The 19,517-nt window shown below is 43.3% G+C and overlaps 1 protein-coding gene across 1 annotated transcript; it reads right to left on the bottom strand.

Moving 5' to 3' along the window:
- Nucleotides 1-1,159: 1,159 nt before the first annotated feature.
- Nucleotides 1,160-17,352, bottom strand: LOC147353725 (uncharacterized). Its single transcript, XM_086352031.1, is given in 6 exon segments — nucleotides 1,160-2,625; nucleotides 2,668-3,117; nucleotides 7,233-7,328; nucleotides 8,153-8,276; nucleotides 16,120-16,175; nucleotides 17,161-17,352. Coding segments are annotated over 5 exon segments (1,671 nt in total). The 5' UTR covers nucleotides 16,132-16,175; nucleotides 17,161-17,352; the 3' UTR covers nucleotides 1,160-1,636.
- Nucleotides 17,353-19,517: the final 2,165 nt, after the last annotated feature.

Genomic DNA, 19,517 nt, shown 5'->3' on the forward strand with positions numbered 1-19,517 from the left:
TTTAGCAGATAGATGTTTCATCTATATGATATTTGTATTGTGACACTTGATTTCTCATTAAGGCTAATAACCCTTCATGTTCAGAAAAGTTAGAATGATTTCTGTGTCAACATTTTCACTACCTTCCTAAGTCTGCCCACTTGGCTTATCGTCATGGAATTTTTCATTTTTTAAATGAACTCTGATGTCTAATAAATTTTGAAATACGGATACACCCCTCCCAATTCCTAACATTTATAAGATCTCTTATCAGTAATACATGTCAAGGGGCGGCGACTAAGAGCACCAGGCTGTGACGGCGCAGGAGCAGCCGAGAAGAGTTATCCCATGTCCGAGGTCAGGGGCGGCGGCCGAGAGGAGCAACCCCATGTCCAAGGAGCAGTGGCTGCGCAGGTGCAGGAGGGCCGAGAGGAGCTACTCCACGTTCAAGGTCAGGAAGGGCGACCTCGTCCAAGGTAAGGAGCAGCAGCTGTGCTTTGCTGGAGCAGCGGTGAAGAGATATCCCACATCCAAAGAGAAACCCAAGACAGTAGGTGTTGCAAGAGGGCATCAGAGGGCAGACACACTGAAACCATAATCACAGTAAACTAGTCAATCTGATCACATTGACCACAGCCTTGTCTAATTCAATGAAACTAAGCCATACCATGTGGGGCCACCCAAGATGGATGGGTCATACTGGAAAGGTCTGACAGAATGTGGTCCACTGGAGAAGGGAATGGCAAAGCACTTCAGTATTCTTGCCTTGAGAACCCCATGAACAGTATGAAAAGGCAAAATGATAGGATACTGAAAGAGGAACTCCCCAGGTCGGTAAGTTCCCAATATGCTACTGGAGATCAGTGGAGAAGTAACTCCAGAAAGAATGAAGGGATGGAGCCAAAGCAAAAACAATACCCAGTTGTGGCACCGACTTGATGGACATGAGCTTGGGTAAACTCCGGGAGTTGGTGATGGACAGGGAGGCCTGGCATGCTGTGATTCATGGGGTCACAGAGTCAGACACGACTGAGCAACTGAACTGAACTGAATACATATAAAATTCTGGCCCTTAATTGAAGGCCTCATATCCACAGTAGTGTGATATTAAGCTGGTGTCCTTAAATGCTTTTCCACATTCCTGACAATTACATAGGCTTTTGTTTTACTAGCACACAAATTTCCAGATGTCAATTTTTATTTTTTTTTGGTTCTACCTGTTTATTGCTAGGCAATGGCACCCCACTCCAGTACTCTTGCCTGGAAAATCCCATGGACGGAGGAGCCTGGAGGGCTGCAGTCCATGGGGTCGCTGAGGGTCGGACACGACTGAGCGACTTCACTTTCTCTTTTCTCTTTCATGCATTGGAGAAGGAAATGGCAACCCACTCCAGTGTTCTTGCCTGGAGAATCCCAGGGAATGGGGGAGCCTGGTGGGCTGCCATCTATGGGGTCGCACAGAGTCGGACACGACTGAAGTGACTTAGCATAGCATAGCATCTCCCTCCAACCCCTCATGCGTGCATGCTCTGGTCATGTGACACCATGGACTGCAGCCCAGTAGGCTCTTCTGTCCATAGAATTTTCCAAGAAAGAATACTGGGGTGGGTTGCCATTTCCTTCTCCCAGATGTCAAATTTTGAGGTTTCCCATGTCTTCACTCACTCCTCTGTCCTGCATGAATTCTTTGATGTTGACTAAGGTGTGAGCCACGAATAAAGGCCTTCCCACATTGCTCACATTCACAGGGTTTCTCACCAATATGAATTTTCTGGTGTCGACTAAGCTCTGAGCCACGGCCAAAGGCCTTCCCACATTCCTTACATTCATAGGGTTTTTCACCACTATGATTTCTCTCATGATGAGTAAGTTCTGATCGTTGAATAAAAGCCTTCCCACATTCCTTACATTTATGGGGTCTCTCACCAGTGTGAATTTTTTGATGCCGGATAAGTTTTGTGCTACAAGTAAAGGCCATTTCACATTCCTTGCATTTATAAGGTTTCTCACCCATGTGAGCTCTCTGATGTCTGGTAAGTTCTGAGCCACGGTGAAAGGCTTTCCCACATTGCTTACACTTGTATGGTTTCTCCCCTGTATGAACACTCTGATGTCGGACAAGATGTGAATAGGAGATAAAACCTTTTCCACATTCCCTACATTTATGAGGTTTCTCGCCAGTATGAATTCTTTGATGTAGGTTCAGTTGTGAGGCACAACTGTACACCTTCCCACATTCCTTACATTCATAGCGTCTTTCACCAGTATGAATTATCTGATGAAGACTAAGTTGTGTGTCATAGCAGAAAGCTTTCCCACAGTCCTTACACTTATGGGGTTTCTCACCAGTATGGATTCTCTGATGTCGAAGAAGGTGTGAGGGATGGGTAAAGGCTTACCCACACTCCTTACATTCGTAGTATTTCTCATTGGTATGAATCCTCTGATGTAAATTCAGCTGTGAGGTAGATGGAAAGGCCTTTCCACATTCCGTACACTTAAAGGGTTTCTCACCTATGTGAATCTTTTGGTGTTTACTAAGTTGTGAGGTAGAATGAAAGGCTTTCCCACATTCCTTACATTTATGAGGTTTCTCAGCAGTATTAATGCTCTGAGATATCATCTGAGAGTCATGAATAAAGTCACCTTCCTTATTTTCATTACTTTGAGAGTCATGAATAAAGTCACCTTCCTTATTTTCATTACTTTTTTGGCTTTCATGAATTCTCTGATGCTTCATCAAGTCTGACCTACTATTAAAGGCTTTCTCACATTCTCCACATTTAGAGTCTTTCTCCTTATTATGACTTCTTTCATGTTGACTCTGGTATGGCTGGAACCTGGAAGTCCTACATTCCTTGCATTCACAGGATTTTGCTCCAGTAGGAGCTGTCTGAGGTGCTCGAGGATCTGTGTGCTGAATGGAAGTGGATCTTTCTTCAAAAGTTATTATGGCTTGTCTGAAATGTTCTTCTGGTAGCCTCTCCAAGTGGCATCTGACTTCTCTGGTATATCTGACTTTAGGACACTCAAGATTAGAGCTTATAAGTCTCTTTGTTATCTCTGGTTGCAATGACTTAATTTCATAACTGTCCTCCTTTAAAGATAAAGTCTTGGCTTCTCTTCTAGATTTCCAGTCTGTAAGATAACAAAGAAAAGAGTATTTTCATGTTGCAGGAGAAAGGAAAGTTCCAAGGCAGAAACAACAAACTAAAAATAGTGAATAGTTTAAATTGCTCTTAACACTGAGTTACAATTTGAAAAAAAAAAAAAAATGATGGGAGGGGAATAAGAATAGAGAAAATGAGGGCAGCTTATGAAGGAAGTGATTTTTAAAATGTTTATTTGGCTATGCCAGGTCTTAGTAGTAGCATGTGAACTCTTTCGTTGCGGCATGTGGGATCGAGTTCCCTGACTAGTGATTGAACCCAGGCCCCCTGCATTGGAAGCACCGGAGTCTTAGTCCTGCACCACCAGGGAAGTCCCAAGGAAGTGGCTTTTCACTTCTGGTGAGAATCAGCTGGGGACTTGTTAAAAATACAATGTCCGGGACCTCCCAGGTGGCCTACCAGTTAAGACTCAGCACTCCCAACCCAGGGTGTCTGGGTTAGATCCCTCATTGGGGAACTAGATCCCACATGCCATATCCAGCAGTTGGTAACTAAAGACTGAAGATCTTATGTGCCACAACTAAGATCCAACATAACCAAATAAATAAATTATAAATATTTTTTTTTAAATATGTAATGTCCAGGAACCAACCAACTAAATAAGAATCTAAAGGAGTAGGACATTATCTAACAGCAAGTCCTCTCATCTCTAGCCCCAGATTTTGATTACTTCTACTAGTATCTCTAGCAGTAATTACCTTGTCCAGAGCCATCCCTCACCAAGATTAACAAAACATTATCCTAGCATAGTATCTCCCTATGGAAATACTATGCTTCCTATGGAAATATTCCATCCCCAACACAATAGCCAGAGTGCTCTTATTAAAATAAGTTCGATCATGTCATTCTTCTGCTCAAAATCCTCCACTGGATTTTCTTCTCACCCAGAGTAAAAGTCAAAATCCCTCATGATCCACAGGGCCTTTCCAGAACTTGTCCTGCACTACCTCTCTGACCTTACTGCCTTATCCCCTCCCATGAGCTGACTATTCTAGCTCCCTGACCAACCAGATGTTCACATTTGCCACGCACACCCTTCCTTCAGAATCTCTGCCTACAAATATCTTCCCTAAGATATCAACATGGCCCTTTCAATTACCTCATTCTAACCTCTATTTAGATGCCAACTTAAGAGACCACTCTTTACAAAACAGGACCTTCATCAGTCTACTTACTGTACTTTTTTGCAGTGTACTTATCATATGTTATTTTATCTTTTCCCCCAACATTATGCTTGAAAGTTTTCATGACACAGAAGAATGAAAAGAACTAGACAGTGAACTCCCATAATCTCATCACCTAGATTCTACAATAAATGTTTGGATCTACTTGCCTTATTATACATCTATCTACCCCTCCAAACATCAAGTCACCTTGTAGACATCAGTATACTTCACCTCTAAACTCAACAGATTATATTTTAACTTGTTTACTTCTGTACTGGCTGTCCACCCTTCACTATACCTGCACAAAATAAATAATAGTTGTCTGCCGAAAGTATGGCTATTGGTATGTTTTTCTATCTCCCTCACTGATTTCTGAGGCCACTCAAAATGTGGGACTCACTGTTTAAATGCAGTGCCTTCCCCCTGCACCTAAAATACGAAATTCACTATGAGACCTGCAAAGTTCTGCAGCATCTGGCCCCCGCTTCCCTCTTCAACTTAATTTTGAGGTACTGTCACCTTCACTCACCATGAGTTCACCACACTGGCCTCCATTCAACTTGCATGTCATGCCAATTACGTTCTCATCTTTTAGGAAATGTTTTTGGCTTCTTTGCATGCTCTCTGTTCCAGGATATCTGCCATTGCCAGCTTCTTTCATTCTAAACATCTTAACTTTTTATCCTATATCCTTTTCTTTGCCTTCATAATCTTTTTCTCAATTTTATAATTACGTATTTGCAAGAATACACAGAAGAACTGTACAAAAAAGATCTTCATGTCCCAGATAATCACGATGGTGTGATCACTGACCTAGAGCCAGACATCCTGGAATGTGAAGTCAAGTGGGCCTTAGAAAGCATCACTACGAACAAAGCTAGTGGAGGTGATGGAATTCCAGTTGAGCTATTCCAAATGCTGAAAGATGATGCTGTGAAAGTGCCGCACTCAATATGCCAGCAAATTTGGAAAACTCAGCAGTGGCCACAGGACTGGAAAAGGTCAGTTTTCATTCCAATCCCAAAGAAAGGCAGTGCCAAAGAATGCTCAAACTACGGCACAATTGCACTCATCTCACACGCTAGTAAAGTAATGCTCAAAATTCTCCAAGCCAGGCTTCAGCAATATGTGAACTGTGAACTTCCAGATGTTCAAGGTGGCTTTAGAAAAGGCAGAGGAACCAGAGATCAAATTGCCAACATCCTCTGGATCATGGAAAAAGCAAGAGAGTTCCAGAAAAACATCTATTTCTGCTTTATTGACTATGCCAAAGCTTTTGACTGTGTGGATCACAGTAAACTGTGGGAAATTCTGAAAGAGATGGGAATACCAGACCACCTGATCTGCCTCTTGAGAAATTTGTATGTAGGTCAGGAAGCAACAGTTAGAACTGGACATGGAACAACAGACTGGTTCCAAATAGGAAAAGGAGTACGTCAAGGCTGTATATTGTCAGCCTGCTTATTTAACTTATATGCAGAGTACATCATGAGAAATGCTGGACTGGAAGAAACACAAGCTGGAATCAAGACTGCCAGGAGAAATATCAATAACCTCAGATATGCAGATGATACCACCCTTATGGCAGAAAGTGAAGACGAACTAAAAAGCCTCTTGATGAAAGTTGAAGACGAGAGTGAAAAAGTTGGCTTAAAGCTCACCATTCAGAAAACGAAGATCATGGCATCTGGTCCCATCACTTCGTGGGAAATAGATGGGGAAACAGTGGAAACAGTGTCAGACTTTATTTTTCTGGGCTCCAAAATCACTACAGATGGCGACTGCAGCCATGAAATTAAAAGACGCTTACTCCTTGGAAGGAAAGTTATGACCAACCTAGATAGCATATTGAAAAGCAGAGACATTACTTTGCCAACAAAGGTCTGTCTAGTCAAGGCTATGGTTTTTCCAGTGGTCATGTATGGATGTGAGAGCTGGACTGTGAAGAAGGCTGATGGCCGAAGAATTGATGCTTTTGAACTGTGGTGTTGGAGAAGACTCTTGAGAGTCCCTTGGACTGCAAGGAGATCCAACCAGTCCATTCTGAAGGAGATCAGCCTTGGGATTTCTTTGGAAGGAATGATGCTAAAGCTGAAACTCCAGTACTTTGGCCACCTCATGCGAAGAGTTGACTCATTGGAAAAGACTCTGATGCTGGGAGGGATTGGGGGCAAGAGGAGAAGGGGACGACAAAGGATGAGATGGCTGGATGGCATCACTGACTTGATGGACGTGAGTCTCAGTGAACTCCAGGAGTTAGTGATGGACAGGGGTCCTGGTGTGCTGCGATTCATGGGGTCACAAAGAGTCGGACACAACTGAGCGACTGATCTGATTTGTTCATCAGTTTATCTACTGGTATAATTTCTCCCAAGGCTTCCCTGGAGGCTCACTGGTAAGGAATCCACCTAACGGTCTGGGAGGATCCCACATGCCAAGGAGTGACTGAACCCGTGCACCACAACTTCTGCAAGAGAAGCCACTGCAATGAGAAGCCCACACACCACAAGTAGAGGGTAGCCTTAGCTGAAGCCCAGCTTGCCACAACTAGAGAAAGCCCATGCAGCAGTGAAGACCCAGCACAGTCAAGAATAAAAATAAATAAAAGTTATTAAAAAAAAAATCAGAACAAAACCGGACCCAAAGTATGGTGAAAATTGTTATCTCATGGAAAGGAGGAACGGAGGAAAGCAGAAAGGCATTTCCTTCCTGAAATCAGAGGGAATATGAGGAACAGTAGCAAGAAATTGGAAGACATGTGAAAAACCAGTCTCACATTACACATTACTCTCTTGTCCAGATCTCAGGCTTCTTGGGGAGCTTTCCTAACAACATCTCAGATGTGCTGCCTGCCTTCTCACAGGTCAGGAGAGTGACATCTGCCATGGTGTTTCCCATGTGAGTCTCTATTACTCACCTGGGCACCATTCTTCTGTCTCCTTGCCCTTAACCATCCAGGGCTCCTTCCTCTGCTCCAATAAAGAGATCACATCTGGCTTAAAGTTGGCGAATCCTGCTCAAGAAAGAAAAAAAGGATCAAGTTATGTTGTGGGTGTCCCAGAATTAAAATCAGTCCACGATTATCACGAAAGAGGAGTAAGAAAATTAAGGGTATGAGGAAAGGGGGATGAAGATAAAAGTTCAATGGAGCAGCTGATTTCTTTTTCTTTTTATTTCAGGTCCTGAATATTTATTTTTTAAGTTTGTTTTTCCTAGGCTGCATGCATTATTTTATTAATGTGTTTTTTAATTGGATGATAATTGCTTCACAATGTTGTGTTGTTTTTTGCTGTATAACAACAAGAATCAGTCATAATTATATACATATATCCCCTCTCTCTTGAGCCTCCCTGCTCTCCCCATACCACCCCACTAGGTTGTCACAGAGCACCAGGCTGAGGTCCCTGTGTTATATAGCAGCTTTCCACTAGTTATCTGTTTTACACATGATAATGTATATAGGAGCAGCCAATTTCTAACTTCACAAGAGACAAAGCATTCTTTGGTAAGCACTTAGGAAGACTTGTTAATTCAGCTAAGCACTTAGGAAGGACTCACAAGAAATTGGGACTCCCTTGTGGCTCAGCTGGTAAGGAATCTGCCTGCAATGTGGGAGACCTGGGTTCGATTCCTGGGTTGGGAAGATCCCCTGAGAAGGGAAAGGCTACCCACTCCAGTATTCTGGCCTGGAGAATTCCATGGATATATAGTCCATGGGGTCGCAAAGAGTCGAAAACACGACTGAGTGATTTTCACTTCTTCACTTCACAAGAAATTATTATAATAAATATAAAAATTTAAGACCAATTCTGAATTTTGGAGGACAAGTCAACTTACCCAGTGAGATCAGGTTGTTATAATTCTCCAGCATTACATCTTGGTACAAATCCTTCTGAGCAGAGTGCAAGCATTCCCACTCTTTCCAAGAGAAGTAAATGACCACATCTTTGAACCTGAAATCCTGAAACCACAGATAAAAATACACAGAAATTAATGGGCCAAAATCTTTACAAGAAAATAAAAGAAAATTAAGAGAGCAATTCAATAGCTGTTTGGAAAAAAAGGACACGCTGGACCTTACAAAATGGTAAGTCAGCTCCATATTAAAACCAAACAGCTTAATCAAAAAATGGGCAAAAGACCTAAACACACATTTCTTCAAAGAAGACATACAGATGTGCAAAAAGCACATGAAAAGATGCTTCAACATCATTAATTATTAGAGAAATGCAAATCAAAACTACAGTGAGATATCACCTCACACCAGTCAGAATGGCCATCATTAAAAAGTCTATGAATAATAAATGCTACAGAGGGTGTGGAGAAAAATGAACCTTCCTACACTACTGGTAGGAATGTAAATTGGTACTATGGAAAACAGTTTGGAGGTTCCTTAAAAAACTAAAAACAGAGCTACCATATGATCCTGCAATCCCACTCCTGAGTATATGTTTGGAGAAAACCATAATTCAACAAGATACATATACCACAATATTCACTGCAGCACTACTGACAATAGCTAAGACAGAGAAGCAACCTAAATGTCCCTCAACAGACAAATGGATAAAGAAGATGTGGTGTATTTATACAATGGGATATCACTCAGCCATAAAAAGGAATGAAACAATGCCATGTGCATGTTTTGGACATTCATCCAACATGGACGGACCCAGAGATTATCATACTAAGTGAAGTAAGCCAGACAGAGAACAAAGAAGATGTTATTGCTTATATGTGGAATCTAAAAAAAAAAAAAAATTATACAAATGAACTTATATACAAAACAGAAATAGACCCACAGACATAGAAAATAAACTTATGCTTACCAAAGGGGAAAGGTGGGAGGAGGGATAAATTAGAAGTTTGGGATTAACATATATATATATATATATATATATATATATATATATACACACTACTATATAGGGCTTCTCTGGTGGCTCAGGTGGTAAAGAATCTGCCTGCAATGAGGGAGACCTAGGTTTGATCCCTGGGTTGGGAAGATCTCCTGGAGAAGGGAATGGCAGCCCACTCCAGTATTCTTGCCTGGAGAATTCCATGGACAGAGGATCCTGGTGAGCTATAGTCCATGGGGTCGCAAAGAGCTGGACACGACTAAGCTATTAACACACATACATACTACTACTATATATAACATATAACCAATAAGGATAGCACAGGGAACTATACACATTTTGTAATAACTTTTAAGGAAAAGAATCTGAAAAGATACATATATGTATAACTGAATAACTTTGCTGTACACTTGAAACTAACAACATTGTAAATTGACTATACTTCAATTAGCAAAAAAAGAAAAAAAACATGGACAGTTCAGTGTGGAAACAAGGGTAATCACAGTACACATTCTTGGTGTACACACCATTTGTTAAAAAAACTGAGATATAGTTGATGTATAATACTGTATGTTTCCGGTATATAACATGCTGATTCACAATTTTTAAAATTATTTTCCATTTACAATTATTATAAAATATTGGTTACAGTACCTGTGTCGTTCAAATCATTCTTAAACATGCCTGAAACTACAGATAAAACCTCTCTGGCATTATCCATTATTCCCAACCAGGTCTGGGAATAAACAAAGTCTAGATAATCGGTGTTTCCCAATTAAATAAAACTGTACATGCAAGTACATAACACATGCTACGTTCGGCACACAACACTGTGACTATCTCCTTGAATTTACCCATTTAAGAAATTTGTTTAAAAGTCTGAATTCAAAGGTATCTTTAAAAACCTCTCTCTCTGAATATAGGATTTGAATATCGCTTATGTGATTTAATAATTTCTTAAAAACTCAGGCTCATAAATATACCAGAATATTTAATCCTAGTTGTTCTCCATGTCCACAAATAGACATCATTTTTACTGGGTGTACAACCCCCCGTCTTATGTATTCAGTGCTGTATTTTGCAGCACTAGCTTAGACAGTTCTCTAAAATTCTGTTGCAGTTGCAAGGGTTATTACTTCTTAATAATTTATACATCTGGTTGAATTGTTTCTGTTACAGTAAACTGTCCCCAACTATACTCTTTGTTCCAGAACTCCCAGAACTAATGGAGTAAGATCCAGACTCACAAGATGAGACCCACGATGAGCAAACACTACACAAGTTCAAAATGGACCCACAGGTTCCGTGTGGACTATCACATAACTGCATACACAGAATCTATCATATGTCTATCATATTCTCAGTCCCCAAAAAAATCTCAGAGCCAAAAATATGAGCAAATACTAAGAATCCAAAAAATCAGTATCAATTACCTTCTTGTCTAATTGGAAACCCCTGGAAGAAGAAATGGCAACACACTCCAGTATTCTTGTGGGGAAACTCCCATGGAAGAGAAGCCTGGTGGGCTACAGTCCATGGGGTCACAAAGAGTCAGAGATGAATGAGTGACTGGAAATGCATCCACTATAATTGGAAAACCCAAGTCTGCAACATGGAGTCGCACATAACCACTCACCTCCACTTCATCAAAGCACAGCTCTAACAAGAGAGGGACAACATTTCCAGCAAGGGTTGGTTTTCCCATTCCATCAGTACTCCTGGTGGAAGGATATACACTTATGGAATGCTAAATGGTTTCTGAATAAACAGTTAAACGTTTGTTGGAGAAGAGAGAGACACTTAGGGGACAGGAGCATCACTCATTGGAATTGGAAGAACTGGGGAACAAGTTCTTCGGAGAGGCTCAGAGAAGCAAGCAGTTCCAGGAAAAAGAAATCCACAGTTCAAATCTTCTAAAATAAAAAAGTGTTCTTGATGTAAGAGAGAGAAGAAACATCAATTCACATAAGCAATGGCTTTTAGGGTTATAAACCAGATCATTTATATCCTGCGTTCACCCAAGAGAAATACAAGTTAAGAAGGCAAAGGAGGAAGAGGCAAGAACAGCACTGAGTCACCAGACTGACCTCAGAGTCCACAAATGAAGTTTCCTCTCTCCTTCCCTGTTCCTATCTTCCTGCTTTTGGCAACCCAGTGTGTTCACACACAGACACAGAGTCCCTTTCTCTTTCTCCATCTGAGGGACAGTAACAAACCTTGGCTTTCCCTGAATTCCAGGGAATCCAACTGTACATAGTGTGTTCCAACTGTACATAATGTGTTCAGAAGAAATAACTTTTCCACCATGAGGAGCTCATCTGAACCCAGAAGAGCCTACTCTGATCTGCCCCGGGTAGACCCTTCATCTATCAGGAAGATGCTAAGCTCCTCAGGTGAGGAGCATCTTAGAGACATGAGGACATCCTCAGGCCCAGAGCACAGGACACTTAGGCAGGCCCAGGCCTGGACGGATTCCACAACAGAGGTCTCCAGCCTCCTCCATGCCTAAGACTCAAGTACTTCCTTGGCTTTGTGCCCATATCCCAGAACTAGGGCCCTGAGAACTCAATCTAGAACCTCTTTCCACAAAGACCCTGTCCAGAATCACCAATACTGGGCCAGACAACCAATATGCCTCAGCCTCAGCCAAGCTCAACTACCTGGATGCAGGCTTCCATGGCTTTTGTTGTTGTTCTGGTTGTTCAGTCACCATGTCCAACTCTCTGTGACCCTATGGACTGCAGCAGGCTCCCTTGTCTTTCACTGTCTCCTGGAGTTTGCTCAAATTCATGTCCATTGAGTAAGTACTGCTATCCAACCATCTCATCTTCTGCCATCCCATTCTCCTTTTGCCTTCAATCAGGGTCTTTTCCAATGACAGCTTTACATGAAACCATAATTTTCTGAATCCTCACGGTCTGTACATCCTGGTCCCCAGCCAAGATCATCCATGGCTTTCTTGCTTTTCATTCCTACCCCCAGCCCTACTGCTGACAGGCAGTGCTCACTGCATCTGAAGCACAATTGCTGTGCATTCAGCACGTTTAGTCCTGGTGTCTTATATGTATTAATCTTCAGGAAAAGCCCGTGAATCTTTAGGTTAGTGAAGTTAGTAATGTACTCAAGTTTGCAGTAAGCAGTGGCACCGCTGGGCTTTAAATTTAGATTTCTCCAGCCCTCCAGATGATGCCCTTCCACTTCTGACCCTTGCACATGCAGCCAGGGATTTCCTGATCCTTTACAAGAACCTGAGCTGGACTCTGCACCTAGGGAAGCAGAAAACACTTGGTTTGCTCTGTTTATCACTGCAGAGCACAACACTATGAGGGGAAATCGAAGTAGAAAGGTAAGGGAGGAAAGAAGCAGTTCTGTAAACAGAATTCCTTTGAAATGAACTAACAGTGACTTATTTAAGTTGAGGGGTACGTGGAAAATTTCACAGAACATGTAAAAGATTAACTGGGACCCAGAAAAAGAACAGAACTCCAACAAATGAAAACAGACTGAGCAGCATTCCAAGAACAGTGAATGTGCTAAGTTGGAGGTAGAGAGGGAGATAAATTGCATCCTGTGTGTCTGAGGAACAGATAAGTTAATGGTGATAACTGGTGAGGGATTCTGGGAAAGAAGTAGACAGCCATGATGGTGGAGAAATCCAAAGGGGCCAGAAAAGAAAGGCCAAGGATGATGGTCATCTTTGCCAGGACTAAATATAGATATTTACTATAATAAATAAACAATAGTGTGAAAGAGCTGGGGTTTTATCCTGAAAGTAAAAGGGATTCACTGAATAAAGGAAGTGATACAGTTGGACTATTTTATTTTGGAGGAATAAACTAGAATTAGGGAGTCCAATGCACCCCACTCCAGTACTCTTGCCTGGAAAATCCATGGACAGAGGAGCCTGGTAGGCTGCAGTCCATGGGGTCGCTAAGAGTCGGATACCACTGAGTGACTTCACTTTCACTTTTCACTTTCATGCATTGGAGAAGGAAATGGCAACCCACTCCAGTGTTCTTGCCTGGAGAATCCCAGGGGTGGGGAAGTCTAGTGGGCTGCCGTCTATGGGGTCGCACAGAGTCGGACACGACTGAAGCGACTTAGCAGCAGCAGCAGCAGGGAGTCCAATCGAAGTTCCCCTGGTGGCTCAGTGGTAAAGAATCTGCCTGCAATACAGAAGACGTGGGTTTAATCCCTGGGTGGGGAAAATCCCCTAGAGAAGGGAATGGCTATCCACTCCAGTATTTTTTCTTGCCTGAAGAATGCTATGGTCAGAGCTGTAGTCAGACAGGTCAGAGCGTGGAGGGCTACAGTCCATGAGGTCAACAAAAGTCGGAACAACTGAGCGACTAACACTTTCAGGGAGTTCACTTAGGTAAATGCACTACCCGTTCCCACAAAAGTTTTACCTGGCACACAGACAGTGGGGTGGGGTCACAGGGCGTGAGAGCAAGGACCAGGAAAAGAGACAGATTCAATGGGCTCTGCCACCTCACTGATGTTGGGGAGACCAGGAAGTAAGAGTAGGGGACCTCCAGGTTGCCAGTGTAATGGCACATTCAGGTGAATTTCCATTATCAGCATATTCCCCAAAGCCTGCAGACTACATTATACAGAAGTTTTGAGGAAGTTCATGGTCAGAGAGCTAAGAAATGGCAGAAACGAAGGTAGGCTCTACCCTTTTATGCATTGCAATTATCGTTAATACAGAGAAAGGACAACAAGAACTCTAAGAGGAGGAAATAGAGGGAGAAATGGACAGTCAAAGGTTGAAGGGCAAAGGGAAGCTGGAGTTCCTTCCTCACCAAAATGTGCTGAGAACTGAGGGGGAAGATATGGTCCCTTTCTCAGACCTTAGGAAGGTTCTGACCAGAATGGAAATATGAAGACAAACTCAGTAAGTTTCCACAGGATTCAGAAGAAAAGTCAAAGACAAAGGAAGAAACAGATTTATCCAAGGGAAAAAAAAAAGAGTATTTCTTCTTCCTTTCTTTTTTGCTATTTACTCTTTAGAAAAGAAAAGAATATTTCTAAAGAATATTTAGCTTAAATATTTCAATACTAAAGAAATATGTAGTTCTGAAAAGCAACTGGACAAAATTAATAATAATCATAAAAAAAATAGTTGTAACTCAGACACATTGAGGGGGAAAAACTCCCAAAGAGTCAGACATGCCTGAACACATACACACACAAGAATTTTACAGCCAATGTTCTGTAGTTATATCTCAAATCAGATACCTTAAAGATTAAACTGTTTAGACAAAAAGCACTTTAGAAAAATGAGTGACTTTTATATTTTTATATTAGAGAAGAGCTTCTGGCATGACATAAAACACTTTTTGAAAACACACAAAAAATAGATTAACTGTGAAAAAATACTTCTAAAATAATCTATAAATGAGAGAGTAGTTCTGAAAAGAACTTTGCTTAATGTATGCTTAATATGCTTAATGTATAAACTGACAAACGGGCAAGAGAAATCAGTAGGCAATTTAGAAATTCCAACTGTACCATTTATTAACTGTAATTCTGGAGCAACTGACTCAACAGAATCTATTTTCTCATCTGTCAACTTAGAATAATATCAAATTTCATCAAATCTGATATGCCACTGTTTGTAAAGCCCCCATTACTTTAAATACCAGGAAAGAAATAAATGTCATCAATTAAACTATAACTTGCCAGAAACTGAAAAACCCATCCTGGTTTCAAAGAAGTTAAAATGTGGAGGGGGAAAAAAAAAATCACAGAATTTACATTCATACCTGACTGACAGGGTTGTTATGTGGATCCAACAAGATAACATATCAAGAACTTTAAGCTACAAGTGGCTCAAAGTGAACACCCAATAAGTTAAATTGCTTCTATTAGTATTTTGATCCCATTCTGAAAACAAAATTACACACCCACACATATGTGCAGATAAAATAATTTTAAAATATTAATAATGATTACATCTAGATGGTAGGACCATGGGCATTAAACTTTAATAACTTAATCAAATTTTGGAAATTTTTGCAAGAAACCTGTATTACTTTTGAAGAAGGAAATGGCAACCCACTCCAGTACTCTTGACTGGAAAATCCCATGGATGGAGGAGCCTGGCAGGTCCATGGGGTCACAAAGAGTCGGACACAGCTAAGTGACTTCACTTATTGTATTACTTTAATCATCACAATTAGGTTATTTATATTTGGGTGGGGATGGAGAAATGTCAAGATCTGAAAGGGGCTGGCAGGCATTCCATGCTGTTAGAAATTTGGAAGCAAACAGGCTACAGTGAACCTGGACCCCTAAAATTTCTTTCACAAGACAGAAATTAGTAAGATTTAAGTAACTCATTCTGTTCTTCCACTTCCCTACCAAATCACCAAGCACATTCTCTCAAGACTGTTATGCTGTTGCTGTTTAGTCGCTCAGTCTTGTCTGACTCTTTCGTGACTCCATGGACTGCAGCCCACCAGGCTCCTCTGTCCGTGGGATTTCCCAGGCAAGAATACTGGAGTGGGTTGGCATTTCCTTCTCCAGAGGATCCCAGACCCAGGGATTGAACCCATGTTTCCTGCATTGGTAGGTGAATTCTTTACCACTGAGCCATCAGGTAAGCCCCCAAGATTGTTACAACACTGAACAAAATCCAGGGAAATGGAAATTCCAGATGAGAATACATGCACAGCAGATAGCCCAGGTTTAACCATCGGTGGTTTCCTTCTCTCTTCCCCTTTCTCCAAATCACTACTGTTAATCCCCTGGATGAAGTGAAGTAAAGCGAAAGCCGCTCAGTTGTGTCCGACTCTTTGTGACTCCACGGAATTCTCCAGGCCAGAATACTGCAGTGGGTAGCCTTTCCATTCTACAGGGGATTTTCCCATAGAATCCTGAAATGATAGTGTCCTGAAAACCAACAAGTCGCCCTTTCCAAGAAGAGAATAGCAAACAACTTACCTCCTCCACCATGACTTTTGATGCACAGCAACTCTTTTCTTCTCCTCTTCTGGATTCTTAGAGAAGGAAAAAAATAGAAAATGGTTAAGAAACTATGAGACTGCAGGTCCTACCTGGAGCCTGGGGGAGGCCAAGGCAGAACAAATCCCTGCTCCACCCCAGGCACTGAGAGGGAGCCCAAAGCCAAAGAGGCCAGCTACCTCTCTCACCATCAAAAAGAAGAGCAGACAACCTTAGGGGCCCAGATGGGAGTCCTGGGAAAGACTCCCAGACTGTGGCCTCCTTCTTTCACAAGAGCCTGGCTTTGGGTACTTCCAGACCCAAATTGAGCCCAGATCTGTGATGCAAAGAAACCGGATCCACCTGCTGGAGTCCCACGTTTCTGTCCTCTAGGCTGGGGGCACGTTGACTGGGCCTTGGCGGCCACGAGGTGAAAAACAGATAAGTGGAAGTAGGAAGAGTCCCAAGCCAAAGCTCTAGAAACCCCGTGCAAGCGTGCTAAGTCGCTTTAGTCGTGTCTGACTCTTTCCGACTCCATGGGCTGTAGCCCACCAGGATCCTCTGTCCACGGGATTCTCCAGGCAAGAATACCGGAGTGGCCCGCCATGCCCTCCTACAGGGGATCTTCCCGACCCAGGGACCGAACCCGCGTCTCTTACATCTCCTGCATTGGCAGGTGGGCTCTTTATCACTAGCACCACCTGGAAAGCACCCTAGAAACCCCCGACACCACCATGAACGGCCCCAGGAGAACGCCATTCGCTGCGCTGGAGAGCGAGCGGCTGCAGTTGTGTCAGTTCTTGGGCCGAAGAGTGCAATGGGAGCGCGATCCCGGGCTGAGGCAGGCGCCCAGGACCCACCCACCCGCGGACCCCATTCAACACCTGCCAAAAATGTACAAAAAGGGCGCCATTCCCAGCTCCAGCCCTAAAGGCAGAGTCGGCGACGTGGCCATATTGGGGGTGCGCGCGCATCCACCCACACACCTACCCACACAACCACGCACAGAGCCACAGAGTCCAACTTCGACAGGATACCCACCACAACCCCGCTAGATACTGGCTGCCTAGCACCGGACGTCTGGCGCACAAACCACTTCCAGGGAGCATCTCACGGGCTTTCTTTCCCCAGGCAGGCAGCCACACAGCTGCGACACTCCTGACCTTCAGACATTCGACCCCGAGCCAGCCTGAAGCCACACCCACCCGCGCTGGCGCTCGGCCGACACCTCCCACCCCTAAGTGTGGACAGGCAGCCTGGATGCCATCCCCTCCCCGTCAGGCTTTATTTTTCAAGCGCGGGCACGTTGCTTGGACATGCCCGACAGCGACCCATATTTAAAACTCCTGACAAACCCCAGACCTGCCCCGGGGCCCCTCACCGTTTACTTCTCTGGGGTCCTCTCACGCCAGTCTGATGGAATCCGCCCCAAAGCAGTGAGCGAAGCAACCTCGAAATGCCTCAATCCTTTGCGTTCGAACTCCCTCCAACTCACACGGTCCAGCCAACTTCGTACGGAAACCACACATACTGAAGGGCCCTCGGGGAAATGTAGTCCGTGGGAGTAAAAATCCAAGCAGGGCCTGGGCAGGCACAACCTTTTTCGTCCCGAGTCGCGTCGTGTTCCAAGCTTCAAGGAAGCCCAATCCCGATCTCCCAGCCACGCCTGAGCATCCTCCAAGGATCGGGGCGAACCGACCGTCGAGGTAGCAACAGGTGGATGGATAAGAAAGGGTTGTGGCCCGTGGAGGCTTCTGGGAAACGTAGCCCACAGTCGGGGTAACAGGGGTGCTCGAGTTTCGGCTCAAGTTTCATTCCCAGAGGTCCCCGGCGCAGCCCCCCAGCGCAGCTCTCCGTCTGGAACGTCGAACCCTGCAGCCGGTAGTCAAGGCTTTTCCAAACGACTTGGGCGGGGCCCCAGAGACGCCCGGTAGGGGTTGGACCCACCCTGGAGGTTTCTGGGAAATGTAGTCCCAGGCTAACGGGTTGGAGGTCGGGTTGGGGAGAGACTGAAGGGGAGCAAATGAGTTCTTGATGGGGAAGTCCAAGAAGGGCCCGGGGAGGTTCAAGAAGGACAACCCTGAGTCCCGGGATGGACTACCAATACTAAACTTAATAATAAGTAATACTGTTAAAATATGTCATACTGTTTTCAAACATTTTGTAAGTACTTAAATATAGATAAAAAGACATTTAGTAGTAAGATCTCCGGAAAGTCACACAAATATTTAACAGTAGTTAATTTCGAGGATGTGCGGTTGTGAGTTTTTTCTTTTTACTTTGCGTATTCCCTTATATTTGGGCCATTTTCATGTCCTTCTTGTAAAATATTACTTATTACATTTTGTTAAATATAAAATGAACAATTGCTGCTAAGTCACTTCAGTCGTGTCCGACTCTGTGCGACCCCATAGACGGCAGCCCACCAGGCTCCCCTGTCCCTGGGATTCTCCAGGCAAGAACACTGGAGTGGGTTGCCATTTCCTTCTCCAATGCATGAAAGTGAAAAGTGAAAGTGAAGTCGCTCAGTGGTATCCGACCCTCATCGACCTCATGGACTGCAGCCTTCCAGGCTCCTCCATCCATGGGATTTTCCAGGCAAGAGTACTGGAGTGGACAACTATTGTGGATGCAAAAAATCCATAAACAACCTACAATAAGCAATAGAAGAAGGTTTTACTTCAGCTGTACTGAGAACCATAGTGGAGGATTTAGCTTGTCAGTAGTTCTGAGAAACTGGTCTAGGAAGCATGGCTTTCAGCATATTTTGTATTTTGTCAGAGCAAAATACATACATCAAACATGACATGAGAACATTCCTTCAAAATTTCAAGAGACAGATTAGCACGTACACAGGGAGTCACTATAGCCTTGGTTTCTGGGAAAGGAATCTTATCTTTAAAGGAGTACTGAAAGTGAAAGTCGCTAGGTCATCTCTGACTCTTTGTGACCTCATGGACCATACAATACATGGAATTCTCCAGGCCAGAATACTGGAGTGGATAGCCTTTCCTTTCTCCAGGGACCTTCCCAACTCCAGGATTGAACCCAGGTCTCCCACATTGCAGGCAGATTCTTTACCAGCTGAGCCACCAGGGAAGCCCTAAAGGAGTACTGGCATGGGCTTATAGGAGGGGAGGTGTTTGTTTATTTGCACCTTCAAAGTGAACAGTCTTTACTTCCGGATCATGCATTTTTTTCTCTTTAATGGTTAAAGGAGATGAATAATGTATGATGGTGACTACAGCCATGTATAATGCAGATGGTGACTGCAGCCATGAAATTAAAAGATGCTTGCTCTTTGGAAGAAAAGTTATGACCAACTTAGACAGCATATTAAAAGGCAGAGACAGTACTTTGCCAGCAAAGGTTCAGTTCAGTTCAGTCGCTCAGTCGTG

This window comes from Bos grunniens, chromosome 18 (genome assembly GCF_055505025.1).
Source record: "Bos grunniens cultivar Pamir isolate PY7600 chromosome 18, Bosgru_T2T1.0, whole genome shotgun sequence".
Classification (NCBI taxonomy): Eukaryota; Metazoa; Chordata; class Mammalia; order Artiodactyla; family Bovidae; genus Bos; species Bos grunniens.